This window comes from Schistocerca piceifrons, chromosome 8, assembly GCF_021461385.2.
Source record: "Schistocerca piceifrons isolate TAMUIC-IGC-003096 chromosome 8, iqSchPice1.1, whole genome shotgun sequence".
Classification (NCBI taxonomy): Eukaryota; Metazoa; Arthropoda; class Insecta; order Orthoptera; family Acrididae; genus Schistocerca; species Schistocerca piceifrons.
The window spans coordinates 55,861,532-55,887,343 of NC_060145.1; the positions used below are offsets into that span (position 1 = coordinate 55,861,532).

Here is a 25,812-nt window from a genome sequence, read left to right on the forward strand (position 1 = left end):
CGCGGGAAGAACGACTGCCGGAAAGCCCCCGTTCGCGCTCGAATCTCTCTAATTTTCCATTCGTGATCTCCTCGGGACGTATAAGTAGGGGGAAGCAATATATTCGATACCTCATCCAGAAACGCACCCTCTCGAAACCTGGACAGCAAGCTACACCGCGATGCAGAGCGCCTCTCTTACAGAGTCTGCCACTTGAGTTTGCTAAACATCTCCGTAACGCTATCACGCTTACCAAATAACCCTGTGGCGAAACGCGCCGCTCTTCTTTGGATCTTCTCTATCTCCTCTGTCAACCCGACCTGGTACGGATCCTACACTGATGAGCAATACCCAAGTATAGGTCGAACGAGTGTTTTGTAAGCCACCTCCTTTGTTGATGCACTACATTTTCTAAGGACTCTCCCAATGAATCTCAACCTGGCACCCGTCCTACCAACAATTAATTTTATATGATCAATCCACTTCAAATCGTTCCGTACGCATACTCCCAGATATTTTACAGAAGTAACTGCTACCAGTGTTTGTTCAGCTATCGTATAATCATACAATAATGGATCCTTCTTTCTATGTACTCGCAATACATTACATTTGTCTATGCTAAGTGTCAGTTGCCACCCCTGCACCAAGTGCCTATCCGCTGTAGATCTTCAGGCGTTTCGCTGCAATTTTCTAGTGCTACAACGTCTCTGTATACCACAGCATCATCCACGAAAAGCCGCATGGAACTTCCGACATTATCTATACGCGCCCATAGGCCAGTTAAGGGAGTGAAACAACCCCTTGAAAAAAAAAATCAGTTTAACAATTCTGAATGATTACCTTCGAAACGGTAACGTGCATATGTAACGTTCTGTGGTTTTTAATGTGTGCTTCAACGCTACAGCAGGATTGTCGAAAAAAAGTCTTTTTTTTCTAAACACCCTCTCCCCCCACTATTTTGTTTTTCATTTAGACATCTAACTAATGTAAAACTTTATACTATATCTTGTGTTTTCTCTCAAGTCATCATTTTCCTTATTTTCTGGTTAACACCATGCATGTAGAAATGAAAACAATGGAAAATCCAGTATGGAAGGGGGACAATGTTATGAAATGGATAGACCGCTACTCACCATGTAGTGGAGATGCTGAGTATCAGAAAGGTACGCCAAAAATGCTGTTATACAGCTAAGCTTTAGGCCAAAGTTCCTTCTTCTGACTTAGGCAACATACACATTCACGCAAACACAGCTCTCACACACACACATGACCACTGTGGCTGGCCGCTGAAACAGTCTGGCCTCGGCAGCCAGAGACAGTGGTTTGTGTGTGTGTGTGTGTGTGTGTGTGTGTGTGTGTGTGTGTGTGTGTGTGTGTGTGTGTGTGTGTTGCCTGAGTCAGAAGAACGCGGTTTGGCCAAAAGTTTACTTGTATAACAGTATTTTTGGTGTGTCTGTTTGCGAATCAACATCTCCAGTATGTGGTGAGCAGCAATCTATTCTTTTCAGTACAAATGCAATCAGATATGTTTTTCTGTACATGATTCTGTTTAGCAGACAGAATTCAGAATGGTATCTAGGAAGACAAATGGAAATGTCGTGAACACAACAGCCGCTTTATATATATCGTGCCATTGTCGGAGTGAATATTCTTAACGAAAATGCCAGTAGGTTGAGCAGTCAGAAGAAAAGGCATTAAACTTCCCGTTGGTACAAGGGTTCAATCTGGCACTGAACATAATTTTATAAATGTCAACATGGTCGCTTTTTGACTGTAAAATTATTTATGCAACCAACTATTGCAGTTTCAGTTTTGTGGGGTTATAAAGTGCGAATACCGCAAAATGTGAGAAGCAGAGCCTATACGTAGAATGGCGCTCATATCGTATCAAGCATTTGGCAGTTGTATAATAAAATAATATGCAAAAAATAAAATAACTTACACAGCGTTTTAACAACTGTAAGAATCGAGTGACACATATGCGTCATTAGTGCTTGTTTTGTAAAGAAGAGGTTCCCGTACTGTGACATTCCTGGGAGTGATTGTGAAGGATAGACTTAATAAAACGTTATTTTAACGCTTTCCGGAACATTTTAAAAGTGTAAATGCAACATTCGTAGAGCATCGAAACGTCCTCAATCCCAGGTTTGAAACCCAGCACCGCTCAAATTTTTGTTAGTAATCAGCATTGGTAGCAGAGACTTCCGGCATATGAAGTCAATATTATTCTGCCAACGGCCTTCTCAAAGAGGGCGGAGCAGCAGACAGGGGTTCAGGTCACTTTCTTGCCCTTGGATTGGGAAACTACTCTCAAAAGCGGAAGAATCAGCGAAGAGCAACTGCATAAGGATGAAGAAGGCAATGGAATCCACTGCATTAAAGACACGTAACGTGTATCCACAGGACATGTGGCCTGTAATTGAAAAAGTGTCATGATGATCTCTCCATTGGCGAAATATTCCAGAATAGTCCCCCATTCGGATCTCCGGGAGGGGACTGCCAAGGAGAGGTGACCGTGAGAAAAAGACTGAATAATCAACGAAAAGTTAAAGCTCTACGAGTTGGGGTGTGGAATGTCAGAAGCTTGAACGTGGTAGGGAAACTAGAAAATCTGAAAAGGGAAATGCAAAGGCTCAATCTAGATGTAGTAAGGGACAGTGAAGTGAAATGGAAAGAAGGCAGTGATTTCTGATCAGATGAGTACAAGGTAACATCAACAGCAGTAGAAAATGGTATAACGGGAGTAGGATTCCTTACGGATAGGAAAGTAGGGCAGAGAGTGTGTCACTGTGATCAGTTCAGTGATAGGGTTATTCTTATCAGAATCCACAGCTAACCAACACCGACAACGATAGTTCGAATATACATGCCGACGTCGTAAACTGAAGAAGAAGAAGAGAGAGAAAGTATATCAGGATATTGACAGGGTAGTACAATACCCAAAGTGAGATAAAAATCTATTAGTCATGGGGGACTGGCATGCAGTTGTAGGGGAAGGAGTAGACGAAACGGTTACAGGACAATATGGGCTTGGGACAAGGAATGACAGAGGAGAAAGACTAAATTTCAGCTAATAATAACGAATAATCTGTTCAAGAATCACAAGAGAAGGAGGTATACTTGGAAAAGGCAGGGCGATATGGGAAGATTTCAGTTAGATTACAACATGGTCAAACAGAAATACAGAAATCAGATTCTCGGTGTAAGGCGTACCCAGGAGCAAAATGGCTCGGAGCACTATGCGACGTAACTTCTGAGGTCATCAGTCGCCTAGAACTTAGAACTAATTAAACCTAACTAACCTAAGGACATCACACATATCCATGCCCGAGGCAGGATTCGAACCTGTGACCGTAGCGGTCGCTCGGTTCCAGACTGTAGCGCCTAGAACCGCACGGTCACTCCGGCCGGCTTACCCAGGAGCAGATATACAGTCAGATCACATTGTAATAATGATGAATAGTAGGCTGAAGTTTAAGAGGTTAGTCAGGAAGAATCAATGCGCAAAGAAGTGGCCGACGGAAGCACTAAGGAATGATGAGATGCATTTGAAGTTCTCTAAGGCTGTAGATACAGCAATAAAGATTAGTCCAGTAGGCAGTACAGTTGAACAGGAATGGACATCTCTAAAAAGGGCAATCACAGAAGCTGGAAAGAAAAACATAGGTACAAAGAAGGTAACTGCAAAGAAACCATGGGTAATAGAAGAAATATTCAGCTGATCAATGAAAGAAGAAACCACAAAAATGTTCAGGGAAATTCAGGAATACAGAAATACAAGACGCTGAGGAATGAAATAAATAGGAAGTGCAGGGAAACTAATACGATATGGCTGCAACGAAAATGTGAAGAAATCGAAAAAGAAATGATAGTCGGGAGGACTGACTCGGGATATAGGAAAGTCAAATTAACCCTCGGTGAAATTAAAAACAAGGGTCGTAATATAAAGAGTGCAACCGGAGTTCCATTGTTCAATGCCGAGGAGAGAGCGGACATGTGCAAAGAGTACATTGACTTCCGGAAAAATATCATCCACACAATTTCGAAGACCGCAAGAGCTGAAAAGTGCGAGAATTATCGCACAGTCATCTTAACAGCTCAGGCATCCAAGTTGCTGACAAGAATAATATACAGAAGAATGAAAAAGAAAATTGTTTTAGATGAGGATCAGTTTGGCCTTAGGAAAGGTAAAGGAATCAAGAGGCAATTCTGACGTTGCGGTTGATAATGGGAGCAAGAATAAAGAAAAATCAAGGCGCGTTCATAGGATTTGTCGACCTAGGAAAAGCGTTCGGCAATGTCAAATGGTGCAAGATGTTCGAAATTCTGAGGAAAATAGGTGTTAGCTATAGGGAGAGACGGGTAGTATACTGTATGTACAAGAACCAAGAGGGAATAATAAGTGTGGATGACCAAGAACGAAAAGCTCACATTAAAAAGCGTGTAAGACAACGATGTAGTCTTTCACCCATACTGTTCAATCTGTGCATCGAAGAAGCAATGATGGAAATAAAAGAAAGGTTCGGGAGTGTTATTAAAATTGAAGGTGAAAAGGTATCAATGATACGAATTGCTGATGACACTGCTATTCTAAGTGAAAGTGAAGAAGAATGGCATGATATGCTGAACGGAATGGACAGTCTAATGAGTACAGAATATGGAAATCGAAGAAAGTCGAAAGTAATGAAAATCAGAAGAAATGAGAATTGCGAGAAACTTTACATCGGGATTGGTGGTAACGAAGTAGATGAAGTTAAGGAAGTCTGCAGTGAAATAACCAATGACGGACGGAGAAAGAAGGACATCAAAAGCAGACGAGCACTGGCAAATAGGGGAGTCTACTAGTATCCAACATAGGCCTTAATTTGAGAAAGAAATTTCTGAGAATATACGTTTCGAGCACAGCTTTATATGGTAGAGAAACATGGACTGTGGGAAAACCAAAACAAAAGAGAATAGAAGCATTTGAGATGTGGTGCTACAGACGGATTTTGAAAATTAGGTGGACTCATAAGGTAAGAAATGAGGAGGTTCTACGCAGAATCGGAGAGGAAAAGAATGTATGGAAAACACTGACAAGGAGAAGAGATAGTATGATAGGACATTTGTTAAGACATCTTGGTTCAAATAGTTCAAGTGGCTCTGAGCACTATGGGACTTAACTTCTGAGGTCATCAGTCCCCTAGAACATAGAACTACTTAAACCTAACTAACCTAAGGACATCACACACATCCATGACGGAGGCAGGATTCGAACCTGCGACCGTAAAACATCATGGAATAACTTCATAGCTAGATGGAACTGTAGAGAGCAAAAATGGTAGTGGAAGATAGAGATTGGAATACATCCAGCAGAAAATTCAGGACGCAGGTTGCAAGTGCAGTTTTGGGATGAAGAGGCTGGAACGGGATAGAAATTCGTGGCGGGCTGCATCAAACCAGTCGAAGACTGACGACCCAAAAAAATAAATAAATAAATAAACAACATTCGTTTTACATCGTTTCAACCACAGCAGAAGTTCTATCGTACCACGTCTCAAAATGTGTGGTTCCGATGTTTTCTCGTCAGAGGTACAGGTGCGGCGTACCGATGCGAACCATCAGAAATCCAGCGCTTCATGTCATCGTCGCATCCATAAGCTGAGACTTTAACTGTGAGAATGTAAAATTGCAATTGCGGACGTGGTGCTATAGTGAAGTGGAAGTACTGCAACATGGTAAAAAAAAAGTATACTTGTACAATGTATGCCATGCATGTCATATAATAATACGCTAAAGGTAGTAATATCATACTCACGCAGTCAAAACCTAAAAATCATCAGAAATGTATGCATGCCCTACTTATATGCAAAAGCTGCGACTTCAGGAATGCGTACGCACTGAACGAGAGTTGGGTTGAGTACACCACGAAAATCGAATAAAAAAATCGTTCACAGAACCTTGTTAAAAGTATGTATAATACCTTGGTAAAAGTATGTGTAATTACGCCATTTTCAACGTGTGCGTAGCCTCGCTCTAGTCCAATATACAGGTATACACATTCTTGCAGTGAATACAATTTATGTATTTTTAGGTTTCAGATAGATATTTACTATAAAAGTGACGTATTAGTGGTTTCTTCATTCACCTCTGCCTTTCTTGTGTTGTGACCTGATATTTGTGAGTTTTTCGTATCGAGCAACTTAACCTCTTGCCTGTGTTTACATTCCGCGCTGACCAGTTGCGGCTGTAGCGGCGCATCGAAAGCTAAGTACTAATTAATTGTTTGTGTATAGTGATTTATTTAGGAACTTTAGTAGTCTTCAACCGGTGTTCTTGGTGTTTTCTGGTGAAATAACTTCAGAAGAACCTTTTGGGAACTGTTTTCAGCTTCGTTACTGTGTCATTAGACGTTTGATTCCCTTTCTGTATTAGTCTTTTGTTATATTCACATTTGTTGTTTATTAATACTGTTAATAATAGTAGTTACTTCCCTTGTAGAGTAAGTTTGTGATCATTGTAGTCAGGTTTTTAACATCTTCTTATTGTAGTAGCGGAACTTAGAAAAAGTAAAATTTTACCATGAGTGAGAAGTGTGGGCTTAGCCGTAGGTTCGTGAGTAGTGGATTGCGGTGTGAGACTTGTTCGAAGTATTTTCACTGGGGGGAATGCAGTGGGGAAGCCAGTGGGCATTCTGGTGAGATCCTCTCCTGGAACTGCAAGTTATGTTGCAAGAGTAAGTTGATAGAGGAGCAGGAGCGTAAGATCTGTGCCCTTCAGGTGCAGTTGAAAAACGCACAGGAGCAGCTAGATAGGATGAGGAGGGAGAAGGGGGTTGGGGAATGGGAGCTGTCTGTTGGCAAGAGATCTATTAGGAGAAGAAAATTTTCAGATAGTTTTACTATTGGTGTTTACAATAGATATGACCAGCTGTCAGAGTCTAATGGAGAGGAATCTCTAGTAGCTGTAGATGTAGGAAGTATGCAGCAGACCTCAGTAGTTACGGTGGCTAGAACAGTTGCAAAGTCGAAGAGGAAGAAGAAGGTTCTGCTGTTAGGTAGTTCTCATGGCGGAGGTGTAGGCCAGCAGTTGCAGGAAGTGCTGGGGAGTGAGTACCAGGTCACCAGCATTGTGAAGCGTAATGCAGGATTGGCTCAGGTGACTGTTAACATAGGGGGGTTATGTAGGGATTTTACTAAAGAGGATCAGGTAGTGATTGTGGGTGGGGCTGGTAATGGTATTGATAGGGATGAGGAGTATAACATAGATGGTGACCTGGAAAAGATAGCCACTCAGACTGGCAACACGGATGTGCATTTCGTGGAACTGTTTCAGCGTCACGATCGGCCTCATCTTAATACAGCCGTCAGGCGTAATGAGTTGAGACTTGGGGGTGCGCTGATGACAGAAAGCATGGGTCACATTTCAGTGGTGTCGGTGGAGTCTATCAGCAGGACGGGTTTCACTAGACATGGCCTGCACCTCAACAGGTATGGGAAGGGGAGGTAGGCAAAGCTTATAGGTGACAGCGTAGGTCGGGGTGGTAGGATCACTCACGGGAAAATTCCTGCAGTAGTGGGTGTTAGAGCTGCACCTTTTTTAGATTGAAGTCAGCTGATAGGTATTCCTGCTTAAGGGAAATCTCTCTGACAAAGGAACCACTTTTGACAAAGCTTAGGTATCCGAGTAATGAGGGAATTAGTATATTTCATCAAAATATACAAGGTATTGGAGATAAAGTTAGTGAACTGCTTATAGATGTTGACTCTGAAATTATTGGTATATCTGAACACTTCTTAAATAAGGAGATAATTCAGAGGCTTCCTTTACCAGGATACAGGTTGGCTGGCAGCTTTTCGAGGAGCTCTTTGCGGTGTGGGGGAGTAGCCATGTGTGTGAAAAACGGTTAGTGAACTGCTTATAGATGTTGACTCTGAAATTATTGGTATATCTGAACACTTCTTAAATAAGGAGATAATTCAGAGGCTTCCTTTACCAGGACACAGGTTGGCTGGCAGCTTTTCGAGGAGCTCTTTGCGGTGTGGGGGAGTAGCCATGTATGTGAAAAACGGCATCCCATTTGAGTCAATTGATGTTTCAAAGTACTGCACTGAAAAGGTGTTTGAATGTTGTGCAGGTGTGGTGAAATTTAACGGAGCTAAACTTCTAACTGTTGTTATTTATAGATCTCCAGACTCCGATTTCACAACATTTTTGCTAAAGCTAGAGGAGGTTCTTGGTTCACTTTATAGGAAATACAAAAAGTTTGTTATATGTGGTGACTTCAATATTAATTGTATAAGTGACTGTGCAAGGAAGAGGATGCTGGTAGACCTCTTTAATTTATATAATCTTATGCAAACCGTATTCTTTCCAACGAGAGTGCAAGGGAACAGTAAAACAACCATAGACAACATTTTTGTTCATTCCTCATTGCTAGAAGGGCATTCTGTTAGCAAAAAGGTGAATGGCCTTTCAGATCATGATGCACAAATTTTAACTCTAAAAGATTTTTGTGCTGCAACACGTGTTAAATATAGTCATCAGTTGTTTAGGAAAGCTGATTCAGTTGCTGTAGAGACCTTTGTAAACCTTATCAAGGAACAAGAGTGGCAAGATGTTTATAGCGCTGATACAGTAGACGATAAATATAATGCTTTTCTCAAGACTTTTCTCATACTCTTTGAAAGTTGCTTTCCGTTAGAACGTTCAAAACAGGGTACTAGCACAAACAGGCAGCCCGGGTGGCTGGCTAGAGGGATAAGAATATCTTGTAGATCAAAGTAGCAATTATATCAAAACGTTAGAAACAGTCAAAATCTAAATGCAGCAGCCCATTACAAACAGTATTGTAAGGTGCTTAAAAATGTTATTAGGAAGGCAAAAAGTATGTGGTATGCAGATAGAATAGCTAAGTCTCAGGATAAAATTAAAACCATATGGTCAGTCGTAAAGGAAGTGGCTGTTCTGCAGAGACAGGTCGAGGATATAGAATCAGTGCGTAGTGGGAATACCCGTGTTGCTGATAAGACGCTTATATGTACACTATTTAATAATCACTTTCTGAATATAGGAGGTGAACTAAATAGAAACCTAGTCCCAACAGGGAATCATATAGCGCTATTAGAAAAAAGTGTTCCGAGACTGTTAACTGAAATGCTCCTCCATGATACTGACAAGAGGGAGATTGAGTTAATAATTAAATCACCAAAGACGAAGAACTCTCATGGATATGACGGGGTATCTAGCAGAATACTGAAGTATTGTTCTGTGTATGTTAGCCCAGTACTTAGCCATATCTGTAACTTTTCCTTTAGGAGTGGTCGGTTTCCTGACCGATTAAAGTACTCGGTAGTGAAGCCACTTTATAAAAAGGGAGACATTGATAATGTTGACAATTTTAGACCTATTTCTATGCCATCGGTGTTTGCTAAAGTTATCGAGAAGGTTGTATATACAAGGTTACTGGAGCATTTGAATTCACATAATTTGCTGTCAAATGTTCAGTTTGGTTTTAGAAATGGTTTAACAACTGAAAATGCTATATTCTCTTTTCTCTGTGAGGTTTTGGACGGATTAAATAAAAGGTTGCGAACGCTAGGTGTTTTCTTTGATTTAGCGAAGGCTTTTGACTGTGTTGACCACAAAACATTACTGCAGAAGTTGGACCATTATGGAGTAAGGGGAGCAGCTTACAATTGGTTCGCCTCTTACTTTAAGAACAGAAAGCAGAAGGTAATTCTCCGCAATATTGAGAGTGGTAGTGATGTTCAGTCCCAATGGGGCACTGTTAAGTGGGTCGTTCCCCAAGGGTCGGTGCTGGGGCCACTGCTGTTTCTTATTTATGTAAATGATATGCCTTCTAGTATTACAGGTGATTCAAAAATATTTCTGTTTGCTGATGACACCAGCTTGAAAGTGAAGGATCTTGTGTGTAATATTGAAACAGTAACAAATAATGTAGTTCATGAAATACGTTCGTGGCTTGTGGAAAATAATTTGATGCTAAATCACAGTAAGACTCGATTTTTACAGTTTCTAACTCACAATTCAACAAGAACCGATATTTTGATCAGACAGAATGGGCATATTATAAGCGAGACAGAACAGTTCAAGTTCCTAGGCGTTCGGATAGATAGTAAGCTGTTGTGGAAAGCCCATGTCCAGGACCTTGTTCAGAAACTAAATGCTGCTTCATTTACCATTAGAACAGTATCTGAAATAAGTGACACTTCAACACGAAAAGTAGTCTACTTCGCATACGTTGTGTGGTATTTTTTTTGGGGTAATTCTTCTGATTCAAAGAGGGTATTTTTGGCTCAAAAACAGGCTGTTCCAGCTATGTGTGGTGTAAGTTCTAGAACCTCTTGTCGACCCCTATTCAATAGTCTGGGAGTTCTGACATTGCTCTCACAGTATATATTTTCTTTAATGTCGTTTGTTGTTAGCAATATTAGCCTATTCCCAAGAGTTAGCAGCTTTCTCTCAGTTAATACTAGGCAGAAATCAAATCTGCATGTGGGATGTACTTCCTTGACTCTTGTGCTGAAACGAGTGCAGTATTCTGCTGCATCCATTTTCAATAATCTACCACAAGAACTCAAAAATCTTAGCAGCAGCCCAAACTCTTTTAAGTCTAAACTGAAGAGTTTCCTCATGGCTCACTCCTTCTATTCTGTCGAGGAGCTCCTGGAAGAGCTATAAAATTCAGCAAATTCCAGTGTTACATTGTTGATTTTCTTTATTTAAACTTACGACTTGTCACCTGAATATGATTTTTTATATTTCATTTTATCTGTTTATAATATCGTGTTATAATTTCATGTATTGACTCGTTCCATGACCCTGGAGACTTCTCCTTAATTTGGTCCCACGGAAAAATAAATAAATAAATAAAATAAAAATAAAGATTCAACTTATGGATGTGCGTATGAAATGGATATATTTCCCATGATATTTAGGTTTTGACGATGTAAGTAGGATGTTACTACCTGTAGCGTATTATTTTATTGCGCAGCAAACATGACATTCATTTTGCAGTGTTTCCGCTTGCTGATGGCACCACGGTCGAAATTGCAATTGTGGACTGTCCAAATAAATAATTTTACAGTCGAAAGGCGACCGTGATGTCGTTTTCAAAATTTTACATGACTATGAACTCCAGTTATGAGTAGTTAAATTAATTTTAACAGCTGGTAACAGTTTATGTATAATAACAAAAACACTTCGCAATGTCGTTGCCCCCCCCCCCCCCCTCCCCACCGTTTCCTGAAGCGCTAAAGACTGTAAAACGTAAAAGAGTTCCGTTTCACTAGCAGCAAAAACTAGATCTCTCGCAATTCATTCATCAGATTCCAGTTCTTCACCACGCTCAGAACAGCACGGCGTACGCAACTGAACGACCTTCGAAAACGGGTTCTCTTGCTTTCTGAACCTAGGAATACGGTCACTTGATTTCATGACACACATTCCAGTGAACGAAATTTGGCTACGCAGTATATCTACGCATTATGCCATGTACCTCCAACATAATCACATGCCGTTCCCATAGGACATCATGTCGGCGCATCTAAGGAAACAAAAGTGACTACACTATGTATTTTAGGACCTAGGGTCCTATCCAGAAGTTGGTGGTTACATTAATGTTTTCTTCTTGCGTGAGACGACGTTTCAGGATAGTGGGTTCCTGTTATTAGATCTGGTGTTGGATTTGAAAATCTGGAAAAAAGAAAACTAACGAAACGGAGAATAATACAAAAAACATCGAAAACTTGAGTTTTCGTATGTTATGTTTTTGTTTCATGCTGATGACTGTTTATCGGAACACTAAATCACTTAGATCAAGGCTCACATGTTTATGTATAGATGAAAACATTTCACAGATATGATATACCGAGCGTTAACCACCGATGTGCCTTCGTTTCGATGTAAAAGATACTCAATATGTTTATACACTGAAGTGCCAAAGAAACTGGTATAGGCATGCGTATTCAAATACAGAGATGCGCAAAATGGTATATAGACAACGCCAGTACAAGACAACAGGCACCAGGCGCAGTTTTTGTATCGGTTACTGCTGCTACAGTGGCAGTTTATCAAGATTTAAGTATGAACTTGGTGTTGTAGTCGGCGACCGAGCGATGGGACCATCATCTCTGAGATAGCGATGAAGTATTCTTCCGTACGACCGTTTCATGAGTGTACCGTGATTACCAGGAATACGGTAAAATATCAAATCACCGTTGCGGCCGGAAAAAGATCCTGTAAGAACGGGACAAACGACGAATGAAGAGAATCGTTCAACGTGACAGAACTGCAACCCTTCCACAAATTGCTGCCGATTTCAATACTGGGCCATCAACAAGTGTCAGCATGTGAAGTATTCAACGAAACATCGATATGGGCTTTCAGAGCCGAAGGCCCACTCTTGTACCCTTGATGACTGCACGACACAAAACTTTACGCCTCGCCTGGGCTCGTTAGCACTGATATTGGACTTTTGATGACTGGAAACATGTTGCGCGGTCGAACGAGTCTCGTTTCAAATTGCATCGAGTGGATGGATGTGTACTGGTATGGAGACAACCTGATGAATCCCAAGAAATTTTGGTCTTATGTCAAAGCGGTAGCTGGATCAAAACAAAGTATCCAGACACTCTGTGACCAAACTGGTACTTAAACAGAGGGTGACAGACTAAAGGCCGAAATACTAAATGTCTTTTTCCAAAGCTGTTTCACAGAGGAAGACTGCACTGTAGTTCCTTCTGTAGACTGTCACACAGATGACCAAATGGTAGATATCGAAATATATGTCAGAGGGATAGAAAAACAACTAATATCCCTTAAAAGAGGAAAGGCCGCTGGACCTGATGGGATACCAGTTCGGTTTTACACAGATTACGCGAAGGAATTTGCCCCCCTTGTTGCAGCGGTGTACCGTAGGTCTCTAGAAGAGCGTAGCGTTCCAAAAGATTGGAAAAGGGCGCAGGTCATCCCCATTTTTAAGGAGGAACGTCGAACAGATGTACAGAACTATGGACCTATATCTCTAAGGTCGATCAGTTGTAGAATTTTGGAACACGTATTGTGTTCGAGTATTATGACTTTTCTGGAAACTAGAAATCTAATCTGCAGGAATCAGCATGGGTTTCGAAAAAGACGATCATGTGAAACCCAGCTCGCGCTATTCGTCCACGAGAGTCAGAGGGCCATAGACACGGGTTCCCAGGTAGATGCCGTGTTTCTTGACTTCCGCAAGGCGTTTGACACAGTTCCCCACAGTCGTTTAATCAATAAAGTAAGAGCATATGGACTATCTGACCAATTGTGTGATTGGATTGAAGAGTTGCAAGATAACAGAACGCGGCATGTCATTCTCAATGGAGAGAAGTCTTCCGAAGTAAGCGTCGTTTCAGGTGTGCCACAGGGGAGTGTCGTAGGGCAAAATATATAAGTTACCTTGTGGTTACCTTGTGGATAACATCGGAAGTTCACTGAGGCTTTTTGCGGATGATGCTGTAGTATATCGAGAGGTTGTAACAATAGAAAATTGTACTGAAATGCGGGAGGCTCTGCAACGAATTGACGCATGGTGCAGGGAATTGCAATTGAATCTCAATGTAGACAAGCGTAATGTGCTGCGAATTCATAGAAAGAAAGATGCTTTATCATTTAGCTACAATATAGGAGGTCAGAAACCGGAAGCAGTTAATTCTACAAATTAACTGGGAGTAGGAATTAGGAGTGATTTAAAGTGGAATGACCGTATAAAATTAATCGTCGGTAAAGCAGATGCCAGACTGAGATTCATTGGAAAAACCCTAAGGAAATGCAGTCCGAAAACGAAGGAAGTAGGCTACAGTACACTTGTTCGCCACTGCTTGAATACTGCTCACCAGTGTGGGATTTGTACCAGATAGGGTTGATAGAAGAGATAGAGAAGATCCAACGGGGAGGAGCTCGCTTCGTTACAGGATCATTTAGTAATCGCGAAAGCGTTACGGAGATGATAGATAAACTCCAGTGGAAGACTCTGCAGGAGAGACGCTCAGTAGCTCGGTACGGGCTTTTGTTGAAGTTTCGAGAACATACCTTCACATACCTTCATCATGAAATAAGGTTGTATACATGGAAGAACCCTGGAGATACTAAAAGGTATCAGATAGATTATATAATGGTAAGACAGAGATTTATGAACCAGGTTTTAAATTGTAAGACATTTCCAGGGGCAGATGTGAACTCTGACCACAATCTATTGGTTATGACCTGTAGATTAAAACTGAACAAACTGCAAAAAGGTGGGAACTTAAGGAGATGGGACCTGGATAAACTGAAAGAACCAGAGGTTGTACAGAGATCCAAGGATAGTATAAGGGAACAATTGACAGGAATGGGGGAAAGAAATACGTAGAAGAAGAATGGGTATCTTTGAGGGATGAAGTAGTGAAGGCAGCAGAGGACCAAATAGGTAGAAAGACGAGGGCTAGTAGAAATCCTTGGGTAACGGAAGAAATATTGAATTTAATTGATGAAAGGAGAAAACATAAAAATGCAGTAAATGAAGCAGGGAAAAAGGAATACAAACGTCTCAAAAATGAGATCGACAGGAAGTGCAAAATGGCTAAGCAGGCCAGGCTAGACGACAAATGTAAGGATGTAGAGGCTTATCTCACTAGGGGTAAGATAGATACTGCCTACAGGAAAATTAAAGAGACCTTTGGACATAAGAGAACCACTTGTATGAACATCAAGAGCTCAGATGGGAAAGCAGAAAGGTGGAAGGAGTATAGAGGGTCTATACAAGGGCGATGTACTTGAGGACAATATTATGGAAATGGAAGAGGATGTAGATGAAGATGAAATGGGAGATACGATACTGCGTGAAGTCCTTGACAGAGCACTGAAAGACCTGAGTCGAAACAAGGGCCCCGGAGTAGACAACATTCCATTGGAACTACTGACGGCCTTGGGAGAGCCAGTCCTGACAAAACTCCACCATCTGGTGAGCAAGATGTATGAAACAGGCGAAATACTCTCAGACTTCAAGAAGAATATAATAATTCCAATCCCAAAGAAAGCAGGTGTTGACAGATGCGAAAATTACCGAATAATCAGTTTAATAAGCCACAGCTGCAAAATACTAACACGAATTCTTTACAGACGAATGGAAAAACTAGTAGAAGCCGACCTCGGGGAAGATCAGTTTGGGTTCCGTAGAAATATGGCAACACGTGAGGCAATACTGACCTTACGACTTATCTTAGAAGAAAGATTAAGGAAAGTCAAACCTACGTTTCTTGCATTTGTAGACTTAGAGAAAGCTTTTGACAATGTTGACTGGAATACTCTCTTTCAAATTCTAAAGGTAGCAGGGGTAAAATACAGGGAGAGAAAGGCTATTTACAATTTGTACAGAAACCAGATGGCAGTTATAAGAGTCGAGGGACATGAAAGGGAAGTAGTTGTTGGGAAGGGAGTAAGACAGGGTTGTAGCCTCTCCCCGATGTTATTCAATCTGTATATTGAGCAAGCAGTAAATGAAACAAAAGAAAAATTCGGAGTAGGCATTAAAATCCATGGAGAAGAAATAAAAACTTTGAGGTTCGCCGATGAAATTGTAATTCTGTCAGAGACATCAAAGGACTTGGAGGAGCAGTTGAACGGAATGGATAGCGTCTTGAAAGGAGGATATAAGATGAACGTAAACCAAAGCTAAACGAGGATAATCGAATGTAGTCGAATTAAGTCGGGTGATGCTGAGGGAATTAGATTAGGAAATGAGACACTTAAAGTAGTAAAGGAGTTTTGCTATTTGGGGAGCAAAATAGCTGATGATGGTTGAAGTAGAGAGGATATAAAATGTAGATTAATAATGGCAAGGAAAGCGTTTCTGAAGAAGAGAAATTTGTTAACATCGAGTATAGATTTAAGTGCCAGGAAGTCATTTCTGAAAGTGTTTGTATGGAGTGTAGCCATGTATGGAAGTGAAACATGGACAATAAATAGTTTGGACAAGAAGAGAACAGAAGCTTTCGAAATGTGGTGCTACAGAAGAATGCTGAAGATTAGATGCGTAGATCACATAACTAATGAGGAAGTATTGAATAGGATTGGGGAGAAGAGAAGTTTGTGGCACAACTTGACCAGAAGAAGGGATCGGTTGGTAGGGCATATTCTGAGGCATCAAGGGATCACCAATTTAGTATTGGAGGGCAGCGTGGAGGGTAAAAATCGTAGATGGGGACCATGAGATGAATACACTAAGCAGATTCAGAAGGATGTAGGTTGCAGTAGGTACTGGGAGATGAAGAAGCTGGCACAGGATAGAGTAGCATGGAGAGCTGCATCAACCAGTCTCAGGACTGAAGATCACAACAACAACAACCTTCATCGAGGCGTCAAGCAGTATGTTGCTCCCTCCTACGTATATCTCGCGAAGAGACCATGAGGATAAAATCAGAGAGATTCGAGCCCACACAGAGACATACCTACAATCTTTCTTCCCACGAACAATACGAGACTGGTATAGAAGGGAGAACCGATAGAGGTACTCAAGGTACCCTCTGCCACACACAGTCAGGTGGCCTGCGGAGTATGGATGTAGATGTAGATGTAGATGTAGATGTAGACCCTGCATGTCAGCAGGGGACTGTTGAAGATGGTGGATGCTGCGTAGTGGTGTGTGCAGTTTGAATGATATGGGACACATTATACGTCTAGATAGGCTCTGACAGGTGACACGTACATAAGTATCCTGCACCATCTCCTGCATTCATTGTTCATTCTGATGGACGTGGGCAATTCCAGCAGGACAATGCGACACCTCACATGTCCATAAGTGCTACACAGTGGCTTTCTTCTCAGTTTAAACGCTTTCGACGGCCAGCAAATTCCCCAGACACGAACATTGTTGAGCTTATCTGGGATGCCTTGCAACGTGCTGTTCAGAAGAGATCTCCACCTCCTCGTACTCTTACGGATTTATGGACAGCCCTGCGGGATTCATGGTCTCAATTCTCAATTCTCAATTCCCTCCAGCACTACTTCAGACATTAGTCGAGTCCATGCTATGTCGTGTTGCGCCACTTCTGCGTGCTGGTTAGGGCCCTACACGATATTAGGCAGGTGTATTAGTTTCTTTGGCTCTTCAGTGTATTTCTATAACAGTTACAACTTTACGACGTATGCCATTAGGAAAAAGTCTTTACATCGATACCAGCTATTATGTTAAGGATAAGTCTTTGAAATTACGAAAAATTGTGGGTAGCAAGTTCAGATTCTTCATTTAGCATAGATTTGATTTTGTTTTTCCTTTTAACCCTGCGCAGGTGTATTTCAGTTTGTTTCAGCAGATACGGGTTCTCGCCATTAGGACGCACGTGTAGAACTGGCAGGTTATTTTTATACCATTAATGACATGCTTGGTGTTGAGGATTTTCAAAATGATTCCATTAGAAAACATTCATAATTTCTTGGAACCGGGTCTGGGACATTCTGCCTGCTTTGCCTACATAACAGGAAGTAGAGTTACTAGAGTCATAAGAATATCACTAATAGTGATTCTTTTACTGTCTGTTTTTACCTTCTGGGATAATAAGCGTCCCAGAAAAAGAAATTACTACAAATAAGGCAGGGAAAGTTTAATGCTTTCGTCTCACAACACAGCATTCTAGCAGTGCTAATTCCACCAGACACCTGCAGATGCACCAGAGACCTAATGTCGCCTAATCGCGTTATTGATCTGATAGACAGAAGAGATTGAGAAACTTATTGGTTTGTGGCCTGCCTTTGAGAGTCTAGAAACAAAAATTCGCTCCCATCAAGGTTTACATTTCCGCACCATTTTCTGGGCATACAGATTGTTTTGGTACACTCTGTCCACGGGATAGCACAAAGAAGGGAGGATCAGGCCGTAAATTCCTCACATCTGTTGAAGGGGGTGGGGAAGGGAGGGGGGGATCTACTCTCATTGGGGTCCAGAGAACTAGAGCTACTAGGATAAATGAAAGAAACAGCGTGGATCCTAGCACGAAAGTGGAGTGAAAGAAAATGCCATGAGCAGCTTTGATCCACAATGGTTGTCAACCACATGTTGCTAGTCACAAGTCCCCCCATAATCATCTAAACAAGTAACATAAAAAAATCTACAGAATTTTCATCATACTGCGCAGCCCAATAATAAACTAAGGATGAATAATGGATATCAGAAATCAACTTAAATGTAATTCTTGAAATCATGCACTTGTAAATAACGCTGTTTACAATTTGTTCATGTCATTATCCATTAAATGTTCAGCCTACAAAACTACTTGTCTTAACGAATCAGAATGCATAACAGTGTAATAAATGAAAATAGCTCATTTGTCTTTTCTTCTGGTAAACCTTGCGGGATGTAAGGTCGTGGTCCATGAAACTCTTCAGCTCCTGACGTTTCGTCCAGTGCTTCGCTGGACATCTTCAGAGGGGTGTTTCTCCTCCGGTGAGTCTTGCCGGCAAGACTCACCGGAGGAGAAACACCCCTCTGAAGATGTCCAGCGAAGCACTGGACGAAACGTCAGGAGCTGAAGAGTTTCATGGACCACGACCTTACATCCCGCAAGGTTTACCAGAAGACATGTCATCCGGTCGTGAAAGCCTTCATACTATGATCATTTGTCTTTGTTCCACAATGCTATTTTATTGTATTAACCAGTTTTCGTCTTACAAGGCCATCATCAGACATTAACTGACTACTGTCGTCAAAGAAGTTACAATGTTTGAAAAACGACATTGGAAAAGGAGTTACACGCCTAGATTGAAGCACAAACGCACAATAAACGACATCTTTGACAGTGTGGTGGTAATGCAATGTAGAAAGTAAAATGATGAACAATAAATAAAGGGAGTAAAGAAGAAAAAACTTTAACACAAAACTGGAAAATCATGCCTATATAATAGTTTATATTAATAAACAAAACCAATAAATAAAATAAAATTACACTGTAGGCCATTAAAATTGCTACACCACGAAGATTACGTGCTACAGACTCCAAATTTAACCGACAGTAAGAACATGCTGTGATATGCAAATGATTAGCTTTTCATACATTCACACAAGGTTGGCGCCGGTGGCGATACCTACAACGTGATGACATGAGGAAAGTTTCCAACCGATTTCTCATACACAAACAGCAGTTGACAGGCGTTGCCTGGTGAAACGTGGTAGTGATGCCAAGTGTAAGGAGGAGAAATGCGTACCATCACGTTTCCGACTTTGATAAAGGTTGGATTGTAACCTATCGCGATTGCGGTTTATCGTATCGCGACATTGCTGCTCGCGTTGGTCGAGATCCAATGACTGTTAGCAGAATATGGAATCGGTGGGTTCAGGAGGGTAATACGGAACGCCGTGCTCGATCCCAACGGCCTCGTATCACTAGCAGTCGAGATGACAGGCATCTTATCCGCATGGCTGTAGTGGATCGTGCAGCCACGTCTCGATCCCTGAGTCAACAGATGGGGACGTTTGCAAGACAACAAACATCTGCACGCACAGTTGGACGACGTTTGCAGCAGTATGGACTATCAGCTCGAAGACTGTGGCTGTGGTTACCCTTGACGCTGCATAACAGACAGGAGCGCCTGCGGTGGTGGACTCAACGGCGAACCTGGGTGCACGAATGGCAAAACGTCATTTTTTCGGATGAATGAAGGTTCTTTTTACAGCATCGTCACGGTCGCATCCGTGTTTGCCGATATCGCGGTGAACGCACATGGGAAGCTTGTATTCGTCATCGCCATACTGGCGTGTCAACTGGCGTGATGGTATGGGGTGCCATTGGTTACACGTATCGGTCACCTCTTGTTCCCATTGACGGCAATTTGAACAGTGGATGCGTCATTTCAGATGTGTTACGACCCGTGGCTCTAACCTTCATTCGATCCCTGCGAAACCCTACATTTCAGCAGGATTATGCTCGACCGCATGTTATAGGTCCTGTACGGGTCTTTCTGGATACAGAAAATGTTCGACTGCTGCCCTGGCCAGCACATTCTCCAGATCTCTCACCAATTGAAAATGACTGGTCAATGGTGGCCGAGTAACTGGCTCGTCACAATACGCCAGTCACTACTCTTGATGAACTGTGGTGTCGTGTTGAACCTGCCTGGGCAGCTAGCTGTACCTGTACACGCCATCCAAGCTCTGTTTGACTCAATGCCCAGGGGTATCAAGGTCGTTATTACGGCCAGAGGTGGTTGTTCTGTGTACTGATTTCTCAGGATCTATGCACCCAAATTGCATGAAAATGTAATCACATGACAGTTCTAGTATAATATATTTGTCCAATGAATACCCGTTTATCATCTGCATTTCTTCTTGGTGTAGCAATTTTAATGGCCAGTAGTGTAGTATTGACAAGGGTACTTCAAGAGATGTAAAACATGGAGAATGATACACGAACCAATTAACTGGTTACCAACACACTGTCAAAGTTGTCATTTTTTGCCCATTTGAGCTTCAGTGTAGACGCGGAACTTCTTTCCCAATGTCGTTCACAAACATTGTAACATCTTTGACGACAGTAGTCAGTTAATGTCTTATGATGGCCTTGTAAGCCGAAAAGCAGTTAACACAATAAATTAATACTGTAAAATGTTGTTTTACCAAGAACCGACGGAAGATTTAAAACGTCCCCTTAGAAAAATTACTGACACACAATATTTTTTGGCGCAACGCAATATGACTTTCAAAAATCCCTACAGAAGAATGGCCCTGACTGACATTAGCCTATACATTTCACAAATTACTTACCTCACAAAAATCTTGGTTACTCGAACTACTGCAAAACAGCGAGCGCCACTACTGCCAGCTGAATAAAAGATTCAAACTACGGATGGCACTAACTACTGATAGGCATAGTAGGCAAATGAAAGATTTTAATAGAGAACAAACAATGTATTTACCTTAATAGTCATCAAAAGTTATAATGTATATAGCAGTTCATGACATCCAGTCTTACAAATTTCAAAATTCCACCATTTCTCTCCCCACATCCACCACTGCTGGCGGCTCACCTCCAACTGCGCAATGCTACGCGCTGGTAACAGCCAACAGCCCAACGCTACAATGGCGAGTATTCCAACAATGCAAACCAGCCACAGACTGCGCACAGCACAGCCAGTGATTTTCATACAGAGCGCTACATGGCGTTACCAAAAAGAAAACCTAAACAGCCTACTTACAGATTTAATTAACATGTTTGCAGTCCTTAATATTATAAAGCAAAATATTCTGCAGTATTACATTCTACACCATGAAAGTCTTACGTCTACATATACATGTATACTCTGCTAATCACACACCCTGGCAGAGAATTCATCGAAATACCTTCACAAAAATTCACTATTACTTCACTCTCGTACTGCGCCGGGAAAAAGCGAACACCTATATCTTTCCATGCGAGATCTGATTTTCGTTGTTTTATTATGATGATCGTTTCTCCCTAATTAGGTCGGCGCCAACAAAATATTTTCGTATTCGGAGGAGAAAGTTCGTGATTGGAATTTCACGAAAACATTCCGACGCAACGAAAAATGCCTGTGTTTTAATTGTGTACATCCCAAATCCTGTATCACGTCCGTGACACTCTCTCTCTTATTCCGCGATAATACAAAACGTGCTGCTCTTCTTTGAACTTTCTCGATGTAGTCCCTTGATCCTCTTTGGTAAGGAACCAGCAGTATTCCAAAAGATGACGGACAGCCGTAGCGTAGGCAGTCTCCTCAGTAGATCTGTTACATTTTCTAAGCGTCCTGCCAATAAAACGCATTCATTGGTTTGCCTTTCCCAAAAAATTTCCTTTGTGTTTTTTCCAGTTTAAATTGTTCGTAATTGTAATTCCCAGGTGTTTAATTGAATTTACGGCCTTTAGATTATACTGATTTGTCGTGTAACCGAAGTTTAACGGGTTCCTAAAATAAACTCTAAGGCAAAGAAAGGGTACAGCACGAATTATCTGACGGACATCGGTAGACGTACAGATAAACAAGCGATTACTCTTTGACAAAAATTCGGTGATTTATTTAACAGAAAAAGCTTCACAAACTGAGAAAGTCTATAATGCGTTGGCCCACCTCCGGCCCTCTTGCAAGCAGTTATTCGCCTTGGTATTGATACTTGCTACGTGTCCTCCCGAGGTACACCGTGACACGTATTGTGCAATTGGCGCGTTAAATCTTCAAAACCCGGAGCTGGATGGAGGGCCCTACCCTAACGCTCCAAATATTCTGAATCGTCGAAAGAACCGCCAAACCTCGCTGGCCAAGATACGGGTTGGCAACCGCGTAGACAAGCAGTAGAAACTTTCGCCGCGTGCGGCTGGGCATTATCTTACTGAAATGTAAGCGCAGGGTGGCCTGCAATGAAGGGAACCAAACCTGGGCGTAAAGTATCGTCGACGTACCGCAGTGGTGAAGGGGTGCCGCCGATGACAAGCAAAGGTATTTTGCTACGAAAATAAATGGAACTCCAGGACATCACTCCTGGCTGTAGAAAGTACGGCAGGCGACTGTCAGGTCGTCACCCCACTGCTGTTCAGGTCGTCTCCAGACACGCCTTCGCTGTTTATCGCGCCTCATTTCGAATCTGGACTCATCACTGATAACAATTCTACTACTGTCACCCACCACATGACCCGACAGCCAGAAATGGTGGTCTGGGGTGCCGTTTCTCTATATAGCAGGACCCCTTTAGATGTCATCAGCGGCACCCTTACAGCACAGAGGTACGTCGACGATATTCTACGCCCCATGTTGCTCACCTCGACAAGCCATCCTGGACTTACATTTCAGCAAGATAATACACACCCGCACGCGGCGAGAGATTCTACTGCTTGTCTTTGTGCTTGCTGAACCCTACCTTGGCCAGCAAGATCCCCAGATCTCTCCCCAGTTGGAAATGTTTGGAGTGCTGTGGGCAGGACCCTCGAAGCAGCTTGAGGTTTTGACAATCTAACGCGCCAGTTGGACAGAATCTGTCGCGATATAGCTTAGGAGGACGTACAACTATTCTATCAACCAACTCCAAAGCTGAATAGCTGCTCGAATAAGGACCAGAGGTAGACATACGCATTACTGACTTGCTCAGTTTGTGAAGCTCTTCTTCTTTGAATAAATCAGCCATCTCAAATTGTAATAATTCGTTTGTCTCTGTATGTGCATTACATCTACCGATTTCCGTCCCATTCTGATCATTCCTTCGTTGTGAGTCGGTTCTTTTTTTCCTAGAGAATATTACACTACTGGCCATTAAAATTGCTACACCAAGAAGAAATGCAGATGATAACGGGTATTCATTGGACAAATATATTATACTAGAACTGGCATGTGATTACATTTTCACACAATTTGGGTGCATAGATCCTAAGAAACCAGTACCCAGAACAGCCACCTCTCGCCATAATAACAGCCTTCATACGCCTGGGAATTGAGTGAAACAGAGCTTTAATTGCGTGTACAGGTACAGCTGCCCATGCAGCTTCAACACGATACCACAGTTCATCAAGAGTAGTGACTGGCGTATTGTGACGAACCAGTTGCTCGGCCACCGTTTTCAATTGGTGTGAGATCTGAAGAATGTGCTGAGGAGGGAAGCAGTCGAACGTTTTCTTCATCCAGAAACGCCCGTGGAGGACCTGCAACATGCGATCGTGCCTTATCCTGCTGAAATGTAGGGTTTCGCAGGGATCGAATCAAGGGTAGAGCCAAGGGTCGTAACGCATCTGAAATGTAACGTCCACTGTTGAAAGTGCCGTCAATGCGAACAAGAGGTGACCGAGACGCGTAACCAATGGCACCGCATACCATCGCGCCGGGTGATACGTCAGTATGCCGATGACGAATACACGCTTCCAATGTGCGTTCACCGTGATGTCACCAAACACGGATGCGACCATCATGATGCTGTAAACAGAACCTTCATTCATCCGAAAAAATGACGTTTTGCTATTCGTGCACCCAGGTTCGTCGCTGAGTACACCATCGCAGGCGCTCCCGTCTGTGATGCAGCGTCAAGGCTAACCACAGCCATGGTCTCCGAGCTGATAGTCCATGCTGCTGCAAACGTCATTGAACTGTTCGTACAGATGGTTGTTGTCTTGCAAACGTCCCCATCTGTTGACTCAAGGATCGAGACGTGGCTGCACGGTCCATTACAGCCATGCGGTAAGATACTGGTCATCTCGATTGCTAGTGATACGAGGCCATTGGGATCCAGCACGGCGTTCCACGTTACCCTCCTGAACCCATCGATTCCATATTCTGCCAACAGTCATTGGATGTCGAGCAACGCGAGCATCAATGTCGCGATACGATAAACCGCAATCGCGATAGGCTACAATCCGACCTTTATCAAAATCTGAAACGTGATGGTACGCACTTCTCCTCCTCACACGAGGCATCACAACGACGCTTCACCAGGCAACGCTGGTCAACTCCTGTTTGTGTATGAGAAATCGGTTGGAAGCGTTCCTCATGTCAGCACGTTGTAGCTGTCGCCACCGGCGCCAATCTTGTGTGGATGATCTGAAAAGCTAATCATTTGCATATCACAGCATCTTCTTCCTGTCGGTTAAATTTCGCGTCTGTAGCACGTCATCTTCGTGGTGTAGCAATTTTAATGGCCAGTAGTGTATTATCGAGAGTAGTGAGTAATGTGACAACGTATCTGCTCATGATTACTGCAGTGCGAAACGACGCGTCGAGACAGAAGCAACGCACGTCCAGCTGGCTGTGGGTCTGCAGGCGCGTGGTAGCTGCACGTCGGCGACGGGGACCCAGCGGCAGCTGCTGCAGTGATGACGAGGCACGGCGTGCCCCTGGAGTCGACGTCAGGACTCTCAGGTAAAACAGATGCGCCGCTTCGACATACGAGTGACAAATCGCCTCACGGCTGCACGTGGAAGCAAGACGGGGCTGCCGCAATGAAGACATCACGACGCTGGGCGCTGTCGACTACACTACTAATGTCCGATTAAAATTACATGAGAGCTGGCGCGTTTCACTTGCCGGTACAGCATTGCCACGTCAGCTGCAGGCTGCCGCTCGGTTGCAGGTAACACACGAACACGGCGGTTCATTTCACGAATGCTGTTGATGAGTAAAGCGGAGAGATGTTGGAAGGGGCCACTGCGAAATGTGCCAGAAATGCGAGATGCTCTGTCGACATTTGATTTTCAGTGACTGATGACCGAACTGCGGAAGACGACTCGTTTCGTAGTTCTGAATTCGAACTCATCTCCTAACACAACCACAGCCACATAATGTGCAATGTATCCCAGAAAACGGCGACATAACTAAAATCACGATCGGTTTCTTCGGAAAAAGCCGGCCGCGGTGGCCGAGCGGTTCTGGGCACTTCAGCCGGAACCACGTGACTGCTACGGTCGCAGGTTCGAATCCTACCTCGGGCATCGGTGTGTGTGAAGTTCTTACGTTAGTTAGGTTTAAGTAGTTCTAAGTTCTAGGGGACTGATGAACTCAGATGTTAAGTCCCACAGTGCTCAGAGCCATTTCAACGATTTTTTTCAGCGGAAAAGCAAACTTTAATTTCTCGCATTTATTGGTTTACCCGCAGCTATCCTCACACTGGCTGCACAACCTGCCGCAATGAAACATCCGCTTTTGAACAATTATACATGACTGTGCTTAAACTGACACACGATATTTTTAGCGCAACGCATTCTGACTTTCAATAATCCCTACAAAAGAATGACCCTGACTAACATTAACCTATACCGTTCACAAATCACTTACCTCACAAAAATCTTCGTTACTCGAACTACTGCAATACAGCGAGCGCCACTACTGCCAGCTAAA

The 25,812-nt window shown here is 42.7% G+C and overlaps 1 protein-coding gene across 2 annotated transcripts in view; it reads left to right on the forward strand.

Annotated features, from left to right (window-relative positions):
- LOC124711258 (putative fatty acyl-CoA reductase CG5065) overlaps positions 1–25,812 on the forward strand; it is a 240,792-nt gene that overhangs the window by 33,422 nt on the left and 181,558 nt on the right. The window contains exon 2 of one of the 2 annotated variants that reach the window (XM_047241230.1): positions 24,681–24,837. The exons of the other annotated variant lie outside the window; for it this stretch is intronic. Coding sequence (XP_047097186.1) covers positions 24,792–24,837 — 46 coding nt within the window. The 5' untranslated portion in view covers positions 24,681–24,791. The remainder of the gene's footprint in view (positions 1–24,680; positions 24,838–25,812) is intronic. 2 annotated transcript variants of the gene reach the window in all.